Genomic DNA, 15,546 nt, shown 5'->3' with positions numbered 1-15,546 from the left:
CCTGAACTTTACCATTGCAGTGCTCAAACAAAGCAGAACTTTATATCAGAGACAGTTATGCCTGTGTGAGACTGTATTCTTGATGAAATGTATGCTGAATAAGAATCTGTGTGTGTGCTGTTTGCAAGTTTAAATGTATCTGAGGAAAAATGGCCACAGGGTGAAAGCTACTATTTGCTTTGGAAAATGCGATGGTGCTGGCAAACAGAGGGGATATATGCAGTGCAAATAATGCCATTTGGGTGGGGGAGACATGCCCAACTGATATACATTGTAGGCAAATGTAGGCTTTACATGTCCTTTAATGGTATTTAATAGCGTAAAGCTGCATATTATCTTCTTATTCTGAAAGTGCAGAGAAGAAACATGGCCATGAAATGCCATTTTAGCAATACATTAATTCACATATCACTATTATGGAGGCTTGTGTTTATGCTTCATATATTTCATTATTCCCTGGGATATAAACCCAAAACATGAATTGATGTAATCTTAGAGTGCTTTTGCTTTTTACATTAATTTTCTATTTTATGCTGATATCAGGCTCAACTAATAATTACTTACTCAATGCACAATCTATTTGTAAGTAAAAAAGCCAAGGAAGCAAATGGCATTTTAACATATAATGCTCTTTATAGATTATATAAGTTTTAACAAACAGGAGTTTCACAATTGCACATAGCAATAGTATACATACCACCAAATAACCTTGACACAACAAAGCAGATATAGAAAAGGCAGGCATGAGTGGACTCAGAACACCCCAACAATTTGTAATCAAGTAATTTGTCAAGGCAATTCCTGTTTGTTAATATTTATTTACTACATAAAGAGCATTATAAGTTAACATACCAATATAACTAAGGCAGCAACTCGGACACAGTTTTGGTTGCTAAGACCATGAATGCTATGGCTGAAGAATATTGTTAAGCTGAAAGCCTGCAATTACCAGTCAAAAACTGTCCAAAATTGCAAAACCTCAAACTTTCCTGGTCCTAGATAATTGAACCTCAGTTTCAGGCAAAAATGCAGAAGCCTTTTCATGTTATTATCGACTCATTTGTGTGAACAGGCAATTTGAAGGCTTTTCAATACAATGTTTATTTTGCCGAGTTTGTCACCCACAGGGCACACAATTTTCTGCAAACAACACAACAACAGGGTACCATTGCCATAAATAGTAGACCTTCCTTTATAATTGCCTTGTGCTGCCACAGAGTACACTGTCACATCAGCTGAATTTGGTGATACATGAGTGCACTGAATTGACAGGAACAACAACTTTAGCTCACCAACTGGCACAGAGATATTAGCCCAAGCACATATTAGCACAGTGGAAATGCAAAGCATATGAAAAGCACAAGCAAGGGCACAAAGTGACAAAAATGGTCCCTATTCAATTTCAAAGTGTCAAAACAATTTTTGTCCTGCTAGTATCAAACAAATCCAGGCATAAGTTAAATGACACAAAGGACCAAAATTAAGACTTTAACACTCAATAAGGGCCACATTCTTACCATTTAATCTGTTTCTAAAGCAATCTATAAAGGCAGAAAGGGAAAATATACCAGCCATTTTGACATGAGTTAATTCAGCAGGGCTTTTGTATAAAAGGTGTATAAACACTAAACATCTAAACTTCCAGAAAAACATAAAAAAATATTTTTACACAGACCTACCTGATTTCACAGACTGAAAGGTTAGCCATAAAAGCCTGTCAGTGTGTTTGCCAGTTCCTACACCCACAGATTCTTACTGCAATACAACCCAACCACATCCATTGTAAAGTGATGGATTCTGGGACTTGATGTCCCTCTGCTCTCTAGTGGGTCCGCGCCACCCTCTATAAAAAGCAGAGAGACCTCAAGTACCAGAATCCATCACTTCACAATGAAACAAAGTTAGGGAGGGAACTACATTACATTCTCAGCAAAATGATTCTTGGAAAACAGCTTGTTGGAGTTATTATGGTGTCTTTCAATCTTTGGAATCAGGTGTATCTGTGTAAAGCAAAAATATAATTATATTTATACCTGACACTTCAGCTAGTGTTTATCCACCTTTTCTACATAAGCACAACTGAATGAGCTCATGTCAAAAAGTAAGGGGGAATATTTTCTCTTCTTCTCCTTTCTAGGGCTCATTACAAATTATATTCAAATTTGGAAATGCACCAGTAATTTAAAAAAAGAAGAGAGGTACAATCACTGGGGGTGCCAAATGTTAGGCAACCCCTAGTAATTGTAATCACTTACCTGATACCCCGGGGGCTGGTGCCCCTGTTATCAGAAACCTGCAACAGCTCAGGGTACCTGCACGCAAGCGATCCTCTTCCTTCTGTCTTCTTTTTTTGCAATCCCAAGGCCAATGCATGCACAGTACAATGAAAAAGCTGGTTTTGTTAAAGTTCAGCTTTCACTATATTGCACATGTGCAAGCGATGCAAAGACAGAAGAAGGTCACTCGCTCACCAGTACCCCGAGCACCAGTCTGGGGTATCAGGTAAGTGATTAAAATCACTGGGGGGAGGTGCCTAACATTTTTGCACCACCCCAGTGATCATACCTTTCCTTCTCCTTTAATTTTCCTCACATCTTTACATCTTTGCTAAAACTATAAATAGAAATTCCATAAGCAAAACAATTCCACTGTGCAACTCTGTATTTCAGGGGGCATTTTGGAAATGGTTAAAGAGAGTAGGTTGTGCACAGGCTCTCTACTCAAAACAACCTTTAGTTCTACTTTATTCTAGGTTGTTTCACTTCTGCATTAGTACTACACAATTTACACTTAATATTTTTTCAAGTTAATTTGGTAAGACAGCTACGATGGAAACAGCTGTCTAATAGTAATATTGTTCAGTCAGTGAAGTAATTTTAATTAGTATTTTCCTCAAACTGACTTACATTGGAAGAGCTCTGTCGGCTGTTTGGCATATTCCCAGAAATGTTAAGCCTTATACTAAGCTCTTCTGTGATTTGTGCCTGGGCATCACTGGTTGGTGCAGATCCCTGCTGGGCATTCTGGTTGCTATAGATTGTTGTTTCATCTTCTGTTATAATTTCCCAGCTCTACAAGAAATAAATTGTGTACATTAATAAACAGACAAAAAATGCATGTAACAATTGCATGAATGTAATTTGTTTTACCTCTGGAGAATCTCTGCTTTCTGTTTCTTCAGATATTTGCCTCCTTGTTGTGAATGCATGATGATGCTGTTCCTCTAACTGAACATTCCTGCTTTCATTGGCTGCAGTATCATCTCTACAAAAATATTCACAATGCACTATTTAACCACTGGAGTAGTAATGAATACACTGTGTACCAGTTTGAGTCTTAACCCATACCATTTAGATTAAGACATTAATCTGCTAATGTACCGTATAACAGATATTGGCCTATAATAAGTAACTTTAGTAACTTTTCTGCTGGCCTTCATTATTTGTTTAGTATAGTTTTTGAATTATCAGATTTCCTATTCTTCCTTTTTCTAGCATGCAGCTACAAATATTGTCTGGCTGTCAGGGGGTTAGTGACCTAGCTCTAAAAACTTGACCAACTGTGAGGGATCCAGGAGTGCTCCTGCCATGAGGCAAGTTAAGAAAACTGCCTCAGGTGGCAGAGCTATGCAGGCACGTCATTTATATCAGACAAACCAAAACACTAGGAGGTGTTAACCTCCCAAACGTAGTAGACCATAACGAAGCAGCACTCCTACTTTACGCAGGAGACTGGTTACATCATAGAAATATCTACATGACATTAGCAATAGATGAAATCTCAGTGGAAGAAGCCTCCATGAACCACCTCTTACATACTCCTCTTCAAAACATCCCACAAGAAATGCAAAACAATCCTCTTTTTATACATACTTATAAAGCCTGACATTCACTCAGAAAAAGACACAACCTTTCCCCTACAACTCGATGCACCTGGCATAGATAGGAAACAAGGACTTTACACCAGGTCTTAACAATGCCCTATTTCAAACCTGGCACTCACAAGGATTGCAGAACATCTTAGATCTAGCCACAGAAAACCTCACTATAGCACCTATTGCAAACCTAATGCAAAAATACCCCTCTTCCTAAGAGACCAAATTTTACCAACATTACAATTATTACATTTCACAAAGCAAAAACTGACACAATTAACAGACAACGATATAAATAACCCATAAGACAAACTCTGGACAAGACAAGAAACATATACAATAAACCTCACAAATATATAAACAACTCAAATCAACCATAACAGATAACCCCGGGAAAAATGTAAAAGGTGGAACTAATCCGCCAAACAGACATACAAAACATACTTCAAAACTATACTCATGCAATGAAATATTTACCATCTAGCAAATACCAAGAAATGTCCCTGCAAATCTAACACCAATCATACCTCACGCCACTCAAAAGATTCCATATCGGTACGGACTCATCTGACAAGTGCATAAAGTGTGGTAATTCTAGAGCAGATCTCATACATTGTTTATGGTCATGCCCACATATACAACAATTCTGGAAGGAAATTGCCAGTTACTGGGGAAAACTATCAGGAAAAACTGTTCACATCACATTAACATGGGCAATATTTGGCAAATATATCGAAAGACTGACAGCAGAGGCCAGAATAGCGATTTTGCAACAATGGCTCTCACATGCACCCCACCCCCCATCACACCAGTACAACAAAAACTTCATTAAATATTCCATCTTGACTGGATAGACACTTTAACCGACAAATAAAAACACACTCCAATTTTTTTTGATACATGGCTAACATACATAACTTCCCTACCCCAAACTATAAAACACCTAACAATACTAACTTTTAAACACACCACCTGGTATAGCACCGAAACACTCCGAAACAACTTATTAAGCCGTGAGGCAGAGCAAACATTACGACACTCAGAACCTCAGAGGCCATCTTCGGCATATGAAGCACCCAGGAGTCACCACGTTGACTGACTACTAACCAACTTGAACCAGGAAGGAATGCTACAACCTGTAAACTCATGGTAAAAATACTGAATATCTTTTATGGCCTGACTAAAAACTGAAACTGGAAATACTTGTTAACTAACAGGTCACAATGTTTTTTTTTTTTTTCTTTGAAAATGTTGTTAATTATCATTCATTCTTTTACTGAAAATTATGTTCGAAAATACGATACCAGTTCTAAAATTAATGTATCCTTTTCCACTGTTATTTCAAATAAAGACATTTAATAAAAACAAAATGTAAACTGTTCAAAACTGCAGATAATCTAAATCTGCAATTTCAGAATTTATTTTATTAAGAAAGAAAAAATTATGCCAAATTCCACTAGTGTATAATGCCCACGGCTTTGTGGCTTTCTGTGTGCTGTTTCCTCCCTGACTTAAGTCTAGCGTGCAGGCCTGGCTCTTACTAAGAGCAAGGACTTAAATTCCCCCAGTTTCTGATTTATATAATAAAGAGAATTAAGTTGAACTACTTAAAGAAAAAGTAACACTAAAATTTTAAAGTAAAAACCTATTCTACCCTGTCCCAATAATTGCCCTATCCTGCACACCATTTATTACTTTGAATGCTTTATTAGAAAATACCTGCTAAAACTTGGCTTGAAAAAAGGCGATACAGCGATGCAGGGCTCGATAGACTATGCGTCGATCGATTGATGGAGCCTAGCCTGACTCCTTCCTATACAGAAGAAAGGCTAGGATCTATCAATCGATCATCGCATAGTGGATTCTTCCCTGCATCGCTGTATCGCCTTATTTCAAAAGACCGGAAGCCAAGTTTTAGCAGGTATTTTCTAATAAAGCATTCAAAGTAATAAATGGTGTGCAGGATATGGCAATTATTGGGGCAGGGTAGAATAGATTTTTTACTTAAAAATTTTAGTGTTACTTTACAGTAAGTAACTGCACTGTCCTAGGCAATGACATATTACTACTGAAGTGGCTACACAATTAACCAAATGGAACAGCTGAAGCAAGTAGACAAAAAAAGTGAATGTGATGTTGATTAATACTTCATACAATTACATAGAAATTATTTTCATTTAAACCACATACTGAATAGTAGGCCTTTGCCACTGTGTTCTTCTGTACTGATGACTGACATAGTAAGTTCTTCCAAGGATATCCTGTCTCTCTTCCCATCCTGGAGGTAGTGGGGAAAGTTCTTGTTCTTGTTGAGGTTGGCAAGATGTATCTGGTTGGTCCAGTATAACCCAGCCAGGCTAGCAAGACAAGAAAAAAATATGACATGGTTTTAGGTACTCTTAAATTGTAAGACAAATATGATTATACATTGATGGAACATTGTCTCCATCTACAGCTAACAGCAAAAGAGAAAATATACCCCACTTTTTAAAACAAGCTCATTCAGTTGGGCTTATGTAGTAAAGGAGAATAAATGTTGGAACTTCCAAAAATATGTCAGTGTAAAAAAATACATTTATATACATTAATACATTTATATATCTGACCCTACAGACTGAAAAGAACCCCCTTATACTCTGAAGAACCATTCCCAACCTTCCTCAGGCTCACAATATAATGCAACCTCTCCCTCACTTTTTCCATTGTGAAGTGATAAAACCTGGGACTTGGAATTCCATTTGCTTTTCATAGTGGATGCTTTACAGATTCTTTGGAAAGGAGAGGATTTTAAATCTTAGAAACCATCACTTCACAATGAAATAAGGCGAGAGTGTGGTTGCATTACATTGAGAGTCTAAAGGGGCTTGGGAAATGGTTAGTCAAATAACCATGGTCTTTTTTCAATCTGAAGAATCACATATGTGTAAAAAATGCATTTACATTTATTTTTGGTAGTTCAGTCCGAACTGAATAAGCGTATGCCAAAAAGAGTGAATATTTTCCCTTTAAAACAGCCTTAATAATGCTCTTGTTAACTAAAGCCGGAAATATATACTACCTGGTAAATGGTTAAACAAAAGGATAATCTGATTTAGGGCCATGGCTGACAGGGAGATTAGTCGTCTGTGGTAAATCTCGGCTGCCAAGGCGACTAATCTTCCCGTAATACCTGCCCACTGGCAATAAAGTGAATAGCCGGTGGGAAGGCATACACAGTGCTTTGTTTTTCTGAAGTAGGGGGGAAGCTTGCACAACTTCGGAAAACAAAGCGACATGGGGACCATTAGGGGATGTGTGCAGCCAAGGAAATAAGAAATTGAAATATATGTAATAAATCCACTTTGGTGGCCCTTTGGTACAGGGTACATAGTTTACCTCCATTTCTTCAGCCTGCTCTGCATTTTCATCTTCTGATCCATTGTTTTTAGGTAAATATGTCATTTTTAACCGTAGATTTCCTTTGACTCGTGATTTGTGGCTGCAAAAAATACAAATTATCCTGTATTTATCACACAAATTCAATTAAGAATATTGCAGTTTCTTTAGTGAAATAAATGGAGCAAATGGGCACTGGTGGGTTAAAAGTGACAGTCTAGGTGAAGGCTCGGTGCCTGGAATGGCTTGCCAGCATGCAGGAACTACTATAATGATGAGGGCATATTTCACCAACTTGTTTTTACATAAAGAAGAACTAGAGCTTGGCTAAAGAAGTAGGGCAGACATGCTGCACATTATGTTTTTGGCTTCTGCGCCATCCCAAGGCAACCACAGCCCTATTTTGAGCTGTGCCTCTGAATATGCCCGTACCCCCCACCCCCCAGTAGCTCCCCATCTTCTTTTCTATTGATTCAGAGTACATCCGCTGTACTGCTGTTAGTTACTGGAGCATAGGGACCAACTCACAACATACTGTATATATAGAATATAAATGTCACGATACATGGTTAATTAGTTATTAATTTGGATTCACTTACATGGTAGTTCAGAAACCAGTGAAATTTGAATTTGAATTTAATAATAATAATAATAAAGCCCTGTAGCATCAGCTTATATGACAGGAGTCTCATTTTCTGCTTTATAATTGGCAACAACCCCTAAGCTTGATATTTATTAGGCACTGTCAAAATATGAATTTATAGCCAAGAGAAATGATCTCTAGCTACCACATAAACATATTAAATAGCCATATAAAAATACCTATGTGTAAGGACCAGGAATGAAACCTTCAAAAACCTAACATATGTTTCTGAATCCAACAATGTGGTTTAAAAGTATGTAAAGACATTCCAAATGCTTCCAGAAAAGAAAGCAACATTATTTAAAAATGTTATGTTTAGGATCCTAAGGCCTGCATTACTTAAGTAAATACTCCATGAACTAAAAGGCTTTCATAAAATGTAGGTTGTAGTAAAAGTGGCAGACTGCAAGGAAAACATATTAAAATTATGTTTCTGATATTCTATAACAGTACAACAGTATAATATTTGTGAAAATGAATATCAAATAAAAATGCCATGTAAAATTAGTCTTAAAAAAACACAAATTACTGGTACTGGCTGGTATCAATAAATACCAAGCTGTAAACAGAATGTTTTTATCATCAGCATGTTTCCTTTAAAGGAGACATATTAGATAAATAGGGAAAACCCTAATTTTGTAGGCAATTATGAATAATATACGGTGCTGGTTTCCCTTTGGGCTAAACATTAATCCTATCTGTAACAATGGCCCCTTTATTGGAGCTCCTTATAGATCCTATCACTTCTCTGTCGGTGTGTGAAATAAAGGGTGGGCGTGTCCTAACGGTCCCTGCCAGAAGCACAGTAGGAGGGGGAGAGACAATCACAGCCCTGCACTCACACAAGCACAGACAGGCTTCAGTTCCCTATCAGGTCAGAATAGCAGCTGATTGGTTCCTATACTACATTGCCTGTACTGATGGCCGCCGGCTCCCCTGCACATCCAGAGAATTCAGCCAGCAGGAAGTGGGCGGGGCTGGTGAGGTTTTGGTGGAATTTCTCAAAAAATCAGTTTGAAACACAACATTTTTAAGCACAATCATTCAATATCTAGAGGAGTATAATTCACTGGCACATTCATAATTTTTATAGGATATGTCTCCTTTAAGACCCAGCCATCTCACTTGCAAAATATGAACTTGCAGCCCAACCATTTTTTGTGATAAATTTGATAGCAATCAATTATAATCCATTTACTGACATCTCAGGTTCTCCTCTGCCACTCTCCCTGCCTCCTGTTTCACTTTGCCATATGCTTATGGTATGACTGATAACAGATCACGTTTGCTCTCACTTTATTATATAAGGGTCAGATAAGCAACATTCTCAGTGCAGGACAGCTGCTATATCACTTCTAGATCACGTCTTCCTATGTACTGAACTGTAAAACCCAATACATGGCAACATCTTTGCAACTTTCCCTTTCGCTAAGAACGTACTTGCAGTTCAATGGTCAAGGGCCAGCTGAGGCAAACTTTTATATGCAAAATGGACTGTTATGCAAGAAAACAATCACAGCGACGACAAGGGCATTATTGCCAAAGAACAGCATATCTACCTGCTTCCTAAGCCCTCTCATGACCGTCACAAATGAAAAGTAAAACTGCAGCACATACTTGTTGCAATAGGTGAAGAGTGATTTTTAGATCAGATGGACAGGCATGACCATGACCAACTCATGACTTATCCCAAGCTCAAGCTAAGCATATTTTTTTCAACGATATGACTAGAAAGGACGTAAAGAATCCAAACTCAGAGAAAGCAACAATTACCATAACATTTCTTATATGAACTTCCACAGAACATCTGAAGTGCAATCATTTACTTTTGAAAATAAACAGCTATGTCAAAAATTCCAATGATGATGATAAAAAATACTCAACACATGCTTAACCAGCCAATACATATTTCAGTTTAAAAAGTACTATTTGCAGTTAATTTTGCTAATAAATATGAGCTGAAATCAATTTAACACTTACATGAGAATGAATGATCCAAATATCACATATCACTTACAAACTGATGAATTATTTATTAAATACCTATGCATTATAACAATTCCTAACAGTGAAAAAGCAAACATTTACCTTCTTGGATGAAGAATAAAGTCTTTGAATGTATATGGTCGCTCCAACCGTGGGTTTTCTGTCTGGTTTATAACAATATGGTTGAATAAAACAAAGGATGGTTAAATTGTACTCCTGAATCATAGAAGTCAAATACGTGCTCAACAATATCAAGCTAAAATATAATACTCAAAGATAAGTGCCTCATTGTCACAAGAAGAGGCATGTATTATTTATCACCAATAGAATGTAAAGCACTTAACCACTCATTGATTAAATTACATAAAACTGCACTTGTCTCTCTGCTGTACAAGCTATTAGCTCCTAACGTCAGTTTCTATTGCTGCCATGCATTGAATCTAATACACCAACAAAGGTACCAAACTGCATGACTGCAACCATTCAGCAAATGGTTTTGAAAGCAAAAATGTAATTAGTTGATATAGGTAACTAACTGTACTGATGCAATTTAACATGTAAAACAGATATGCTTTTTTGCATGATTTTCTCCTAATATTATGATCATTACACTAAGACCATTCCATTATAATTTAGAAATTGAAAACACCATAAATGCAATCAATCATGCATCATTAATTTGTAATTAAATAGCATTACAATTAATTTACATCAAAATTATGAAGTTGGATTGAATTCACTGAAAAAAAATTCTGCTCACAAATCTCTGCATAAAATCATCAACAGTTTCTGAGATTTATAAAATAAAACTTGCTTTCTCTTAAAAATGTTCTATCCTCATATTCAAAATGGACTACTCCTGTCTGTTACTGACAATCAATACACCTCAGATTAGAAAGGTATGTGTTTTCTTTTTATATGCCAGAAAAGACTATAGGCTTGATTCACTAAAGGTCAATAAGTTTTATTGCACGCTTTTTTGCGTAAAAATTGACGCAAAAAAAACCAAAAACGCGCAATTCGCTAAAGTATTAACGCATGTGTTAAGTCACTTATCATGTGCGTTAAATTTTGTGCTACCGCATGCCTTAATTTGCACGCCGAAATAATACTAACGCATGATTCACAAACACGCGCTAAATATCGCATTTGTCTGTGTGAAAATTAACACCTACTTGAGGCAGGCGGTAATTATAGAAAAGTACAGCTCATGAGCTTTTTTGCAATAAAATAAGGACTTTGCAGTGGGATTTCAAGTATGTGTTGGCCCTAGAGTGATGCAGGGAAATATCATTTTCATAAAAGTAGTTTTACGAAAGTAATGCCGTGTAGGGCTAATATGGTGCGCGTTTTTTCGCACGCGGCGACTATTTGTGCGCGTTGCATTGATCAGCGCGTCAAATACCGCACAAAAATAGTCTTTGCGACTTAAATAACGCACACAGCATCGCGTCTAAATTAACGCAAATATACTTTTAGTGAGTCGTGCGTTAAAATGCGAAAAATTAGATGCAATAACATTTTTAACGCATGCTATAAATAGCGCACGTTTTAACGCACTTTAGTGAATCGACCCTTATGCATCGCCCCATCCTATACTCAGACTTTAGGAGTAACATTCAAGAGGACCTGTCACCTAGCCGTAAAAAGCTGTATAATAAAAGGGCTTTCTTAAATTAAACATAAAACCCACATTTTTTATTTTTTAAAAACATCCGTACTTGTTATAAATGTATAAATCTGACCTGTCAGTCACATAATAGTTCCTCTATACGTCAGGCATACATGTGTTTATGTAATCAATATATTTTGAGCATGCCAACAGCCGTATTATTACCTAATCTGGTCTGTTGGGTACTTTAAGGTGGCCACACACGTGGCGATTTTCGATCTTTCGATGGTCGCATGAAAGATCGCTCCAATCCAAGGCTGAATCGTCAGTTATGGAGGTAGAAACAATAGGATTTCTACCTCCTTCTGCCGATTCAGCCCTGAACCTTCAATGGTGCCCGATCAAAATCTTCTAACCCGACCCAACGGTCAGCAGCCTCCTGCGATATCGGTCGCCTCGCCGAGTTGCAATACATGCATCGAATATCGTATGAAAAGAGGTTTTGTACGATATTATTGGTGCGTGTATGGCCAGCTTTAGTCATATCTGAAAACTAACACAATTAACATACAAAACCACAGTAAGAGAGAGGGAACATACTGGTAACTGATGAAGAGGAACATCCACTTGCCCAAGAAAATCATCTCTGGTCTAAAAGGGAAAGAATATTAATTGTTAGATTTTGGTGAAGATATTTTTCTTTCATAAGACCAAACATTTGCTGGAACCTCTTATGGATTTAGAACTCAAGTGGTGATAAAATGTTTGTTTACACTGCAGTTCATTGATTTTAAAGCCAAAACATACAACACAAATGTTTTTCTTTTAAATTGATTAGTTCAATTCCTTGTCATGCTATGAAGCAATCTACAGTAGACTGAGGACTTTAGGGTCAGGTAACAACACCTGACCCTAAACCATAAGGTGTTTTGCATTTAAATAGTTCAATCCCACTAAGCAAGACCTAACCTTGTGACTGGCTACTAATAAGCTATAGTATAATGACCACTATGAAACAATTAAAGGTTCATTTAAAAGCCTGGAACTCCTCTGCAGTCAATCACAGGTGAATCAATAGCAACCACACGATAAACAGGTTTATACCTATACAATATGAATGTTTTTAAATATCTGGTCCAACACCAACTGTGTTTTTAAATGTCAAGAAGTAGATCACTTCTTTTTGTTGCTGTATAGTAGAGTTCTTTCCTGCTCAGTTTGTTAATAAAGGCTCTAACAGACAAGTGTTTTTATCTGCAGGAATGCATCAATTTGCTTTCCACCTTTCTGTGTTTGCCTGCACCACAACAAATATGGTCACATGGGAAATATAGGCATGTGTTTCTTTCTACTGTGTGCTTGTACTGAGTACTTTGTACTCCCAAATATGTTTTAAAACAGAACTCACTTTCCAAATTTTCTAAGGTGTTTTTAATCAGATCACATAGATAGATATAACAAAATACAGATATAGAAATGTCATGTAACCAAACCATTCAAACAGCTTATTAAATAAAGTTGAATATGTAAATTGAAAAATAATTTCACTGTAACAAAATACAAAAACACTGTAAATACAATGTACTTTGTTTCTGGCACAGTCTAGAACATTCCCCGTCGAAGATGATAATTTTTAATTATGTTAAAAAACATGGAAATCATTTTTCAAAATGATTTGCTTGAAATGGACTGTATGAGAGATGGCCTTTCAGTTTCTGGGCGACAGTTTTCTTGATAAGTGTTCCCATACCTATACCATATCACTTTATTTATATACCAATTTTTGGAACTATACAACCAAAGGCACATTTCTTCCTGCATAGTAAACACAACTACATACTACATACACAGGTATACTGCCAGTGACATGGTACTGGATTACTCTTTTTTTATTTTATAATATATTTATTTACCTGTTTTACTTTAAGCTCAATGTGTTTCTTATTACACTTGTAACTTATGCGACAGGGCTTACTTGAAACATTATTAGCAGAGTATATTCTTCTTAAATTCTTCAAATATAAGAAAGAGAAGAGCTATCTCAACATGGAGTATTTTTCCCACAGCTATCTCAACATGGAGTATTTCCCCACTCAACTAATTATGGGTGCCAACTAAGTGGCATGTTCAGCATGATTTAGCTAATGGATGCTAATTTGCCTGTTACCCTGCTTGATAAACCAACAAATGTATGCTCTACTGTTGGTTAATCCTTCTAATTTTCTCTTTGTGAATAAACAATCCAGTAATGTAGGTGACTGGGGCCAGCTGCAAAACCTGCACGGGGCTCCCTAGCACCTGCTCCCACATTCATACCTGCCATGTCCCTTACCTAAAAGGCTGTTTAGAAGTGCTGCGGTATCCCCAGTAGGACCCCAACCCAGTAGTCACAACACTAGAACAATCAGCCTGACAAATAAAAAAGCATCACCTTTCTTCCTAAAAGAAAACTAAATCCTGAAAATGAATGCTAGAAATGCTATATTTTATATACTGACCTTATTGAATCAGACTAAATGTTCAGAATCTAAAAATTATAGTAGTAATGGTCTAGGCCAGGGGTCGGGAACCTTATTGACTGAGAGAGCCATAAACACCACATATTTTAAAATGTAATTCCGTGAGAGCCATACAATGGCCAACGGGAGCTAGGCCGAAGGCCGCGGATGCTGTGGGGCAAGGTAGGGTGGGTGTCATCTTTAGCTGTTCAATATGGCTTGTTAGTGGTATAACTAGAGGGCTACCTAGCACAGTGCACAGTTGGCTTCTCTTTGTAGCCCCAACAGAGACATACTGGTCACATTTTATTTTCAATTCAAGCGTGACAGGTTTCTGCTCCAATGTCCCTCTCAGTTCCCTGGGCCCTGGTTCAAGTGCAACCCGGTAAGGATGCCGGACGCGGAGGAGGGCGTGGCCTGCGCTTGGCGGATAGAAGATGTGTTCTAAGGCAAAGAACATGTCTTCTATCCGCTAAGCGCAGGCCACGCTCCACGTTATTTTTTTTTATTAAAGATTTGGCAGGGAGCCAGATGCAGCCATCAAAAGAGCCACATCTGGCTCCTGAGCCGTAGGTTCCCTACCCCTGGTCTAGGCCTTCAAAGTTGTTACAGGGGGTCACCATACTGGAATCTGTTAGAAGTGTCAGTGACGCTCATACTCAGTGGGCTCTGGGCAGCTGTTGAGTAGCTAAGCTTAGGGCTTGTTACAAATTATCAAGCAGAAAATGAGGCTGTCCTGTTAGAGGGTAATGCTATAGAGCAGCTTATTAATTCATGATGCTAATTGTACTGTTTCAGAGCCTGCCATGTACTAATAGTCTGTATTATTTACTAATCTGCCAAGAGGCTGTAGTTGCCTTGGGCTGGTACAGAAGCCAAAAACATACTGTACAAGATTTCTAGCCTACTTCTTTAGTTAAGCTTTAGTTCTCCATTAAGGAATTTAGTTATATCCATATTGCCCTCTATGTTTGGTACTCATTTTGTGGATGAGCACCAGCATGGTGCTCTCAGATAATGGAGGTCAAGGTCTGGTAGCTAGGTGAGCAAAATTAAGGCAAGCACCAATGTAGTTGCAGACATAGTGGGAAAACTTACAGCAAATGGTTGCTCCATTAAGTACTGCTATAATCTTGCCTGTTTGAAACTCAACAGTGCCCAACACTGTATGTAGTTTTGCCTGGCAAGTATCTAAGCTGAAACTTTCCCATCTAACTGCAGCTCAAGCAAAACTTTATCCAAAGACAATTTTTCTCTGTAAATACACAGTATTTAATCACACACTTCTGAATGGATCTGGTTTCATTTGAAGTTTTGGAAAGAAAAACACTTTACACCTGTAACTGTTAACTGAAGCCTTTAATAAAGTACCATTCTATGATTTCTGTGGTAAGCCATTCTATGCAAAGGCATGCTTTCACCCTTATAGTGTACATGAAAACAATATACATGAAGAATTCACCTTACAAAAGGCACAAGAGGCATCAGATTATGTCTTTTTTAGCTTTAGTCCAGCTGGTCGCCAGTCCGACAGGGAAAATACATTTTATTAGCAAGG

The 15,546-nt window shown here is 37.5% G+C and overlaps 1 protein-coding gene across 6 annotated transcripts in view; it reads right to left on the bottom strand.

Annotated features, from left to right (window-relative positions):
- nedd4 (NEDD4 E3 ubiquitin protein ligase) overlaps positions 1–15,546 on the bottom strand; it is a 75,374-nt gene that overhangs the window by 24,768 nt on the left and 35,060 nt on the right. For 5 of the 6 annotated variants that reach the window (XM_002940255.5, XM_012959605.3, XM_031899174.1 and 2 more), the window contains 6 exons: positions 12,091–12,141; positions 9,981–10,042; positions 7,250–7,352; positions 6,065–6,231; positions 3,150–3,264; positions 2,907–3,071 (listed from right to left, as the gene is read on the bottom strand). In XM_002940255.5, the coding sequence (XP_002940301.2) occupies positions 2,907–3,071; positions 3,150–3,264; positions 6,065–6,231; positions 7,250–7,352; positions 9,981–10,042; positions 12,091–12,141 (663 nt within the window). Of the gene's footprint in view, positions 1–246; positions 2,001–2,906; positions 3,072–3,149; positions 3,265–6,064; positions 6,232–7,249; positions 7,353–9,980; positions 10,043–12,090; positions 12,142–15,546 lie in introns of those variants that run through there. The other variant, XM_031899176.1, reaches the window with a different exon arrangement.

The sequence above is a fragment of the Xenopus tropicalis genome, chromosome 3, assembly GCF_000004195.4.
Source record: "Xenopus tropicalis strain Nigerian chromosome 3, UCB_Xtro_10.0, whole genome shotgun sequence".
In the NCBI taxonomy this organism is placed as follows: Eukaryota; Metazoa; Chordata; class Amphibia; order Anura; family Pipidae; genus Xenopus; species Xenopus tropicalis.
Note: the sequence above shows the minus strand (reverse complement) of the source record. Positions and strands in the feature narration are given on the sequence as shown.